At 38.3% G+C, this 11,710-nt stretch overlaps 2 protein-coding genes across 2 annotated transcripts; one reads left to right on the top strand and one right to left on the bottom strand.

Annotated features, from left to right (window-relative positions):
- The first annotated feature begins 382 nt into the window (after nt 1-382).
- On the top strand, nt 383-6,348 carry LOC150076449 (uncharacterized). The gene is made up of 5 exons (XM_090387361.1): nt 383-439; nt 521-619; nt 2,202-2,300; nt 2,388-2,459; nt 2,620-6,348. Exons 1-5 carry the CDS (start codon nt 383-385, stop codon nt 6,346-6,348), a joined length of 4,056 nt encoding a protein of 1,351 aa, XP_090243487.1.
- Nucleotides 6,349-8,148: 1,800 nt separating this feature from the next.
- On the bottom strand, nt 8,149-8,811 carry LOC150076448 (uncharacterized protein F54H12.2-like). Its single transcript, XM_090387360.1, has one exon. It carries the CDS (start codon nt 8,809-8,811, stop codon nt 8,149-8,151), a length of 663 nt encoding a protein of 220 aa, XP_090243486.1.
- Nucleotides 8,812-11,710: the final 2,899 nt, after the last annotated feature.

The raw sequence follows: 11,710 nt of genomic DNA, 5'->3' as shown, positions 1-11,710 counted from the left end.
TAAATAAATTTTCACCGTCAAAAAATGCAACTTCCTTTATAAAATAATTTCCATCAGAATTTAAAAACATCTGGAAATCGATGAGTGCTGATTTTTGATCCATTTCCTGGAACTGTCTGTGGTCAGTTGACGTTGACCGGCGCGTTTATGTCACGTGATGATAATCGTTGTTCATGATTGGCCCGCTCTTTAATACCACGTGATGATAATCGCTGTTCATGATTGGCCCACTCTTTAATACCACGTGACGGTGATCTCGTTGTTGATTGACCAGAGCTTTTAGAACACGTGACGGCAAATTTCGTTGATAATTGGTAGGTGTATAATCTATATAAACACCTTTGGGGGTCTGAATGTGCCCTTTTAGTTTTTGCCTACTTTCATGCTTCTGCTTATTTGGTGGATATTGGCTGTACTTGGAATTATGGAATCCAGCACTGTAAGTATTATTTCTAAAGTCTGAATTTGTGTGTTATTTCAGCATTTGGTTTGTACTTTAATCAATAATTTATTTTTATAGATTTTTGAAGATGTAAGTCTAGAAGTAGAACAACAGTTAATTTCTGCCGTTCGTGAATATGATCCTATTGATAACAATGAAAGTGTTCCCAAACACGTAGTAAGTTTATTTTACATTTATGGCTACTGAAAGATATAATTTTTAGAAGTTAATGTATGTTTTCTTGCTTAGTTGAAACCGTGTGAACGCATTGTTTTTTGGTTATTCGTTCCAAGAATTATAACTAATCTCTAAATTGTATTAGCACGTGGCCCTGCAAGTGTGTAATTAACCTTGTTTATTGAAATTCTGTGGGTTATCAGTTCAATTTTTTTTTTTTTTTTACAAATACCTGTGAACAATTAGCTACATAGATTTATTTTAAACTCCTAAACATTGCTAAAGGGTGATTTTTATAACGGAAATTGTATTTCCGGATCGATCTTATTGTTTGAAATTTTTAAGCTTTAATCATGCAATTTGCTTTTTTTTTACAAATACCTGTGAACAATTAGCTACATAGATTTATTATTTTACATATCTAAGCATTGCTGAAAGGTGATTTTTATAATGTAAATTATATTTTAGAACACTTGAGGCTGTGTTTATATTATTTTGCATTTATCGCTGCTGAAAGATATAATTTTTAGAAGTTAATGTATGTTTTCTTGCTTAGTTGAAACCGTGGGAACGCATTGTTTTTTGGTTATTCGTTCCAGGAATTATAACTAATCTCTAAATTGTATTAGCACGTGGCCCTGCAAGTGTGTGATTAACCTTGTTTATTGAAATTCTGTGGGTTATCAGTTAATTTTTTTTTTTTTTTACAAATACCTGTGAACAATTAGCTACATAGATTTATTTTAAACTCCTAAACATTGCTAAAGGGTGATTTTTATAACGGAAATTGTATTTCCGGATCGATCTTATTGTTTGAAATTTTTAAGCTTTAATCATGCAATTTGCTTTTTTTTTACAAATACCTGTGAACAATTAGCTACATAGATTTATTATTTTACATATCTAAGCATTGCTGAAAGGTGATTTTTATAATGTAAATTATATTTTAGAACACTTGAGGCTGTGTTTATATTATTTTGCATTTATCGCTGCTGAAAGATATAATTTTTAGAAGTTAATGTATGTTTTCTTGCTTAGTTGAAACCGTGGGAACGCATTGTTTTTTGGTTATTCGTTCCAGGAATTATAACTAATCTCTAAATTGTATTAGCACGTGGCCCTGCAAGTGTGTGATTAACCTTGTTTATTGAAATTCTGTGGGTTATCGGTTAATTTTTTTTTTTTTTACAAATACCTGTGAACAATTAGCTACATAGATTTATTTTAAACACCTAAGCATTGCTAAAGGGTGATTTTTATAACGGAAATTGTATTTCCGGATCGATCTTATTGTTTGAAATTCCTATTTATAAACTTTAAACAGGCAATTTGTTTTTTTTACAAACATCTCTGAACAATTAGTATTAAGCTAAGTGTAAATTTATTCGACTAATTTTAGTTTATTCCTACTATTTTCTCTTAAGCCCCCAATTAAATGATCGTTATTGTTTTTTAAGAAAGCTGGATTATTGGTAATACTTTATACTTTCAACCAATAAATTTTACGATTTTTTGTAAGTTAAGAATAATTTGAATTTAATTTTTTAAAAATATAACCTTTTGCTGAATATCTTTTTAATAGGGTTTAGAAGACATCACCACAGATGTTGAAAAGGAGCTGATATCGGCTGTTAGAGTATATGACCCCCCCAATTTTAATCTTGGTTTTTCTCTGGACCAGGTGTGTTTTTTTTTTTTTTTTTTGCTTAAATTTTTACAACAATTCTTTTGTGATTTAGACTGTTATTTAATACAGCTCTGTTTTTAGGATAATGAGATGGAGACTCTCAACCAACCAGGCAGTGATATAATCCCTGAGGTGGCCATTTCTCTGGATCAGGTGTGTATTTACATTTCTTTTGTAATTTTTTCCAAATATTTTTTTGCTTAATTTTTTAAAAATAATTCTTTTGTGATTTAGTTTGTTATTTAATACTGGTTTTTGCTTAATTTTTACAATAATTCTTTTGGTATTTAATACTGTTTTTTTTAATTTTTAGGGTAATGAGTATCAAACAGGCTGGGGGTTGCAGGAAGATGATAATGCTGGTGAAGGGACCCACAACGGTGAGAGTGTTACTATTTCTCCCCCTTTTAATAGATTTTATGATATTTGTGCTGGCGTAGAAAAAAATTCTCACAAATATAAAACAAAATTCATAACATATACAACAAAATACAAAGACCTTGACCAGTTGCCCGAAGGGACATTTTTTTCAGTTTTCAGAGAGGTTCTTGAGGAGGTTATTAGGCTTCTCAGCCAGGAAGGAACCTTTTCCCATGTTAGACTGTGTGTGAGGGCCAGTACACTTGACACCAATATTAATTTGCCTTTCATGTTAATTGGCGACCTCACACTTGACCGCATTTTTGATGCTTTTTTTGCTGTGGAGCAGTCGAAACGTGAGTTTCTACTGGCTGAGGATTTGCAAATTGATATTTTAATTAATATTGCTAATCGTGGAGGAGGTCGTAACAACATTAAAACAAGGGCAATACTCAATTTGGAAGCATTTTTGTCTTCGAAAAAATCAGTAATCCACATAAAAAACTCGGATAATCTTTGTATGGCCCGAGCGATCGTGGTGGGTATTTCTGGTTTTGAGGATGACAAGCAAACGTACAGACAGGTACGGGAAGACAAGAAAAGGGCTCAGAAAATTCGAGCTGTCCAGCTCCATAAGGTTGCAGGAGTGCCTCTGATCAAATGTGGATTGCAGGAGTTGGATTTATTTCAGAAACATCTGGCCCCTGAATATCAGATTATAGTGTTTTCTGCTGAAGACAGCTTTAACAGTATTTACAGGGGTTCACCTGCCAAGAAACAAATCTGTCTCCTGTATCACAGTAGTCACTATGATTTGGTGCGATCCCCTAAAGCATTATTCGGCGGTTCATACTACTGTCCAGACTGTTTGAAAACTTTTACAAATGCTGAGAGGTTAATCACACACATATGTCCTAAGGTCTGTACTCGCTGTAGGGCGAAAGCCTATCATAGTGGAGAGCGCTCTCTCTTGTGTGAGTCTTGTAATAGATATTTTCGAGGCCGCGAGTGTTTGGAAACACATAGGACAAACAATATATGTTCTGAGTTCCGTCGCTGCAGCAAATGTATGCTCACCTTTTCATCAAACAAAGAGCACGTTTGCAGATCACAGGATTATTGTCACTACTGTAAGATTGAACATGAACCCGAACACTGCTTTGTCCTGAAACCAGAACCACCAAAAGACAAAATCTCAGTTATATACTTTGACACAGAGACTATTCTAAAGCAGGGTCAGCACGTGGCTGTTCTTTGTGTGGCTGTGTTTGGGAGCCAGGAACATGTCTTCTGGGGAGAAGACTGTGTTAGACAATTTATGAATGAATTGTTTGCTGTCAAGGAAACGGTTAAGCGTGCACGTGATGGTAGGAATATTCACACCATTGGACCAAAATATACTAATGTCCGGGTTGTAGCCCACAACTTTAAGGGGTTCGATGGCTATTTTGTCCTTGAGTATCTTTACGGCCAGGCTTATGAACCCCGAGTGGTGTATGACGGTTCCAAAATCCTTGGTATTTACCATGACCAATTGAATATTGTCTTTCTCGACAGTTTTTCTTATTTGGCATTTCCACTTCGCAAATTACCTGCCATGTTTGAACTTCCAGAGGTCAGAAAGGGTTTCTTCCCCTACATATTTCACACCGAACAGACCGGTGATTACCAGGGCCCATTACCTGCTAAGCAGTATTTTCAACCTGAATATATGGGGAAAGAGACCCTAGCTGAGTTTGAAACATGGTACGAACAGCGGAGACACGAGCCCTACAATCTGAAATCTGAACTGCTTCACTACTGCCAAGATGACTTAAGGGTCCTGAAAGGTGCCTGTGATAAGTTCCGCTCTCTTTTTTTAGAAACTACAGGTGTTGACCCTTTCCACCAAGACATTACCATTGCAGGTGTTTGCAACAGGGTATTCCTTCAAAAATTTCTTCCTCATAACACGATGGCCATCTTGCCACCTGCAGGTTACAAAGGAAAAAACATACAGAGTCGTAAAGCTTTAATATGGCTCACTTATTTAGAAAAAAAGCACAATGTTACAATTCAGCACGCACGCAGAGTAGGTGGAGAAGTTAAAATTGGCCCATACTTTGTGGATGGTTTGTATAAACAAACAGTGTATGAATTTAACGGATGCTATTATCACGGGTGTCCAAAATGTTATAAGCCCTACACACAACAGTCACACCAAAATATTACAATGGGTGCTCTCTATGAAGCAACATTAGACAGAGAGGCATATTTAGAGTCACAAGGTTTTCAGGTGGTCTCCATATGGGAGTGTCAGTTTGACAAATTGGTTAACACTGATATAATGCTAAAACAACATGCAGATGAGGCCATTCATTTCGAAGGTCTGACACCTAGGAGTGCCTTAAAAGGAGGAAGAACAGACTGTTATAAACTTTATCACAAGGTCGAAGAGGGTGAAGAAATCCACTATCTTGATTTCTGCTCCCTTTATCCATGGGTGTGCAAATATGGTGTTTTTCCTCGCGGGCACCCTAAAGTAATACTTGAAAACTTTGATTACACACCAGGTGCATACTTTGGCATTTGCCATGCCCGTGTTGTTGCTCCTGATCAGCTTCTGTTACCTGTTTTGCCCATCAATAGCAATGGTAAGCTCGTTTTCCCACTATGTGGTCAGTGTGCTAATGAATGTTTACCCCAGTGCTCTCATTCAGATCGATCATTCACAGGAACATGGTGTACAGTTGAACTTGACCTTACAGTATCCCACGGTTACAAAGTGCTACAATTTTATGAAGTATGGCATTTTTCTGAAAAATTCGAAAATTTATTCGGGCCGTACATGGACACTTTCCTCAAGGTGAAACAAGAAGCTTCAGGCTGGCCCGAGGGTAAGAATCGGGATGAATATATTCAGGAATTTAAAACGGGAGAAGGTGTCACGTTAGATGTAGACCAAATTAAGAAAAATCCAGCAAAGCGTTCACTTGCTAAGATTTGCCTTAATTCTTTGTGGGGAAGACTTGTAAGGACACAGCGTGTGAATACACAGGTTGTTTCCTCTTATGAGAACCTTGTTGAACTCTTTCTGGACAACACAAAGATTATTCATGATGCCAGACTTGTTACAGAAGAAAAAATGTTGGTTGCATCTGCTCCTGTTGCTGGAAAAGAACCGGCATACAGGAAAGGTAATGCTGTTATTGCTTCGTTTGTTGCTGCTTATGGTAGGATGAAGCTTTATGAGGCTCTAGACTCTCTCCGTGAACGTGTCTTATACTCAGACACCGACAGTGTCATATTCACACAAAAACCCGGTGAATACGCTCCACCAATTGGTCATTCTTTAGGAGAGCTCACTAATGAACTGGACAGTGGTGATTACATTGTCGAGTTTGTCACTACAGGCCCTAAATCATATTCCTACAGAACCCACAAGAATAAGATGGTGACAAAATGTAAAGGAATCACGCTGAACTCCCATGCTAACATGTTGATTAACATAGAATCCATGTATGCAGCGGCTATGGGAGAACCAACAGATATTTCCGTGCCTGTCCCCTTTGCTGTTCGTCGCGACAAGTGGAATTGCCGTCTCTTGGAAACTTCCATAACCAAGAAATTTAGGTACACATTTACAAAACGTGTGGTGGGGGAAGACACTCGAACCTACCCTTATGGTTATTTCCGTGTGTAAAGATTTCGCACCTACAACGGTATCCACACACACACACACACACATATATATATCCTCCCACTCACAACAACCAGTTTTAAAATGTTTGTACATCCGTTTACATCTATTGTCTCTGGGGGCACCCAGTCAGGGAAAACAACATTTGTATTATCCCTCATTCGTAATAGAAACCTATTAATAACCCCACCACCCAAAAGAATCGTATACTGCTATTCAGAGTACCAGCAAAAATTCAGCAGTTTCCTAGAAGTAGAGTTTGTAAACGGGTTAAAACCACCACAGTTTGACCCAAGTATTGAAAATTTGCTAATTATCGATGATTTAATTCATCAGGCTAAAGACAATACCGAAGTAGCTGAAATTTTTATAAAAGGGTCACATCACAGGAGTCTAAGTGTGATTCTGCTAACACAAAATTTATTTTGTCAGGGTACTCAGTTTAGAACTATCAGTCTTAATGCACACTATCTGATAGTTTTCAAAAACCCACATGACTCTCGGCAATTTTCTCATCTTGCCACACAAGTTTTTCCTGGACGGTCGGGTGTGCTGATTGACATTTATAAAGAAGCAACAAGTCGAGCACATTCTTATTTGCTCCTAGATTTTAAACAGGACACACCTGAGGTGCTCCGTCTGCGAAGTAATATTTTGCCAGAAGAGGCCCCCAACGTTGTTTATGTACCCATATGGCTTCTAGACTCCGAAAGCACAAAAACCTCATCAAGTTTATTTCTGAAGCCACTCCAAAACAAGCCACAGCTGTCTTAAAACACACTACGCCAGCACAAATTACATCTCTTTGTGAAATTTGTAAAAATCTCCTTTGTGGCAATATCCCTCTAAGTAGCAAACAGCATTCACAGCTCTCCAAGAAAAAGAAAATCTTGAGATTATTAGGAAATAAACAGGTGCCCTTCATACAAAGGCGAAAACTTATTCACCAGCACGGTGGTGCTTTGTTTCCCCTACTTGGTAGCATAATAGTACCATTGCTCACATCCCTCATAAGGAAATGAATCAGCTGTATAAAAAATTCACACTGCTAAACACCCCAGAGCAGAAAGAAATTGAAAGTTTGGATGACAAAATGTCATCTGTTCTTCAAAGGAAAGATTTGGATGTTGAAAGTAAAGTTAGAGAATATTTAACCACTTTACAGACTTATTTAGGTCTAAAAAGACAGCTTGCACCATCAGTACACACGGAAGAAATGCCACCACCCCCACCTGTTGAAGATGTTCCTGTGAAGAAAAGAAAAAAGTCAACTTTTTTCCTACCCTCCCCAAGACGGTTGAGGGCAAGAAAGCTGAAATGGGTTCGAATGTAAGTAAAAAAAACATCTTTTTTTATTTAAAATTATTTTTGTTTAGAAATAAATGTTCTGTTATGTCAACAGTTACAATAACATCATTCATCCACAAATCGGGAGAATAACACACATTAACAATCTGGTGCATGGTTAAGCCACGACACCTGTGTGTAAGGAAATAAATACAGTGTAAACCACAGGCTATAGACAACTTGTGTTGGATAACAGTAGCATTATACGTCCATTTTTTACATTGTTTAGTTAAAAATTTCACAAAGTCCTTTTTTGGTTTGCGACCATAGCTGTCAAAGTATTCACCACATTGTTCCTGTAGGAATAAGGCAACCCAGTGCTGCCCAGGTAGATGTGAGGGATCTGTATTGACTACAAGGAGACACGGTTTTGGTAGCATCCGTGTAGGTAGTTCATCACGTGCACACACTCCCAATGGAAATTTCCGTGTGTAGACATCCATCTGTAAAATCTGTTCAGTGTTCATAATCCAGAAGTACCGAGCGATCCCTGGTGATCGAAAGGATGTTTTCAAACTCTGCGAACAACACCACTGTAACGTTCTCGGGTAGGTGAGCAGAAAATTTCAGTTCGATACGTACACTTCCTCGTCTATGAGTATTGATGTGTTCGCCTACGGCATTATGGTCAGGAGAGAGGTCAAATCCATACAACACATTACCTTCTAGGTATTCTTTATAGGAAACATCATTACCCACATCACGTGTCCACTTGTTCAGTGATGTGAAAAGAGAGAGGTATGATCTGGTGTAATGACCCTCTTTATAATTAGGTGTAAGAGGTTGACTTGGATGCTGAATACCATCAGCTGACACTACCAGATAACATAAATTGAAGTGGGCAAAATTGAATGGATTGCGACTGTACGAACCATTGAATGCTTCACTTGCAACTAGACCTATAACTAATCGAGAAGGAATGTCGCCCAGATAGATGTTGTCTCTTGTAGAATCACTCATACCTTTAGGAATCGAGTAATAGCTGACTTGGACCCTGTTTATGGGGTAGTGAATAGGATTTTTTTCAAGCACAGTCAAGTGGGCTAACAGAACTTTAGGATTTAATCTTACTTTGTGCACGAAGAGGGTTGCTTCCTGAATATGAACTCTGCATTTCATGTCTGTGGTGACGGCCAATAAACAGAATTCTGGGTTACTTCGCACTAGACGAATACGTAGTGACACATTATTAACGATATATCTTGCCTGGTGACACAAATCCAGATGTAGGCGCCCTAGAAGTTCCACACTCCTTGATTTTGCAATTGAATCCTATCGTTTACACATCCCACATTCTGTCTTGGTGAACATTTCACTGACATCCGCAACGTCATCTTTCACGTACAGTTCTGTTGTTAATTGGGTACATTTGGCACCGCGATCGTAATTCAGAAGTTTTTCTAAATATGCCCTGTAGGGATAAGTATCTGCTGATGCATTGATTAATTTATCTTGTAAAAACAGATCGACCTGACTGAAAAGGGAATGAAAAAAATTGTTCACCACACTCACAGATGTGAGTGTGGTGAACAATTTTTTGTTTCAGTTTCCGCTAGGGGGATGATTGTGTCCGGCTGTCTGTATGATATGCTCCGTAAACTTTTCTTGTTTTGTGTGTTTTTTATTTAAAGTATTAAGTTCCTATTAGTGCCACCACATAAGGATAGGCCCTGGGACTGCCAGGTGCAAGTACTGTATTATTTGAACGGACAACAGATAAGTATTAAATGAATTTCTGCATGTTCATTCCGCTACTCCATACAAGCGCTTTCAGCCATTATCTTGTAGTTCAACTTATACATGTGTCCAACAGACACTTGACCTTGACCAGGCATTAGAGTTTTGCCTAGCCGCTCTGTTCTTCCCTCCCTACTTAGTCCCCTGCTCCCTGTGGATTTCACTGCAGGGCAACTAAGGCGACCGGCTGGTCACAGTGCCAATTGCTTGCTAAACCACAACTGTGGTGATATTAAATTATCTAGTAAAACTACAGTAACTGAATTCAATATGACAAATACTACCTCCTGTCAAAATTCTAACGTCTGCACCATCTGTGGGACCAGCTCTGACCCCATTGTCCAATGTATTGAGTGCAAACAATTAATATGCAATGACTGTACACATTCTGACCTGAAAAAATTAAATAAAAGTCGGCGGAAATCATTCTGTTGTGATAGATGTCGACTCAGAAATTCTCAGAAAAGCCCTATAACTGTTGCAACGCCAAACAGCACGGAACCTGAGTCACTTTCCTCCTCTTCGGCTAACAAAGTTGAAATGCCGTGCTCTAGTACATTTGAGACAAATATCATGCCAATAACTAGAAATACCGACTCTGAATCGTACATGGATGAAGCCTCTAATCCTTCTTTGTTGTCGCATCAAATCTCAGATGCATCAACTCAAACATCTGTGCTGTCAGAAGATCTCAGCGCTAACTCCTTCCCTACGGAAACTCTGAATCCAACCTTTGGTATTCTGCAATCAACTGAATTCCAGGAACTACTCTTTAACACTATGCAGAAAATCCTCATTCAAACTCATCTAATCAGTGCACCTCATACTGCAAACTCTGAAATTCTCCTGGATTCTAATACACTCAATGAAGGAAACAGCGAGCTATACACGGAGATTTGTGGTATAAAAACAATATTAGCTAATCAACAGGCTGAAATTTCTGACATTAACGCCCAAATTAAAAATCTCACATCAGTTATGTCTTGCCACTTAAGGGAAGCTAGGAAGAATTCTGAACCTACTCTTGACACCAATGGGCTCAAAGTGAATACGAATTCTTCATTAACTGACGATGCCCTCAGTACTGAGACCAGATCTTCACCTTCCACCGGCCTCAATAGTTCTACTGCTGCAAACATTAACTTGCCCAAGCCTGCTAACATTCATGATTCAAGTCATTCAACTGAGCAATTTATTGCCAAACAGACTCTGTTAGATGATTCTTCTGATGTAAATAGAACCACTCCTCCCACCTACTCTCCTCTGCGGAACAGTTCTGTCTGTACTTCTATTTCACAAGCTCAGAGTCACCAAGCGGAATCCTCTTCAGCATCAGTTAAGGCAACGTATGCAAAAATAACTGCTGCCACATCTAATGAGGTCTGCAAACCTGTCTGTAGATCTGCCGCCACAGTGAGTAAACCTGTTTCTGATTGCCAGTCTCAAATATCGCACCAAAGATCAAAGCAGAACAAACCGTCAGAAAATATTAAAGCATCTATATCTCAAGGTACTTTCTCCAAGCTTCCAGCCATAACTCATCAAACACAGAATGTAACTACTGCAGAAAAATCTCAGTTACTCAAACACAAGTATAATATCACAATTATTCCCACAAAAGACCGAATTTTTCTTTCTAGACTTGGACCCTCCACTAAATCTGAAGATCTTATCAACCTAATTAAAGAAGAATATGGTTTCGGAGTAGATATCCGTTCTCTGAAGACACGATGTCCCGCCTACTCATCTTTTATAATAACATGCCTTCCATCACAAACAGAAAAAGTGCTGAATCTAAGATCCCTTTTATCAGGGGCTCTAGTAAAACGCTTCACGGACAGACCATCAAGGGAGTCCAAAATCTCCTCTCCACAGGCATAGCAATCAGATACCCTGCTATCTACACATGCTACGTTCTCCTCTCGTCATAGAATCCCCAGATCCCAACTGTTCAGTGTTTACCTTCAGAATTGCAGGAGTATAATTAGCAACCTAAACCACTTCAGAGCAATCCAAGGCTCACATATTTACGACATTTACCTGCTCACTGAAACCTGGCTCTCCATTGATATTGATGATCAGGAGATTATAGATGGACAATATACAATCCATAGAAAGGACAGAGGATCTCGTGGAGGCGGAGTAGCTATTATACATTCTAACCATATACTCTGTGAAACTGCATCAAATTTCACAAATATTGAATCAGTATACTGCCTTCTTCATCTTGGCAAGTTAAAGGTTTTAATAGTATTGCTTTATTTTCCACCTCCTTTAACTA

This window comes from Mastigoproctus giganteus, chromosome 13 (genome assembly GCF_048544385.1).
Source record: "Mastigoproctus giganteus isolate SK-2022 chromosome 13, ASM4854438v1, whole genome shotgun sequence".
Classification (NCBI taxonomy): domain Eukaryota; kingdom Metazoa; phylum Arthropoda; class Arachnida; order Uropygi; family Thelyphonidae; genus Mastigoproctus; species Mastigoproctus giganteus.
This window is presented reverse-complemented; position numbering and strand designations above follow the sequence as displayed.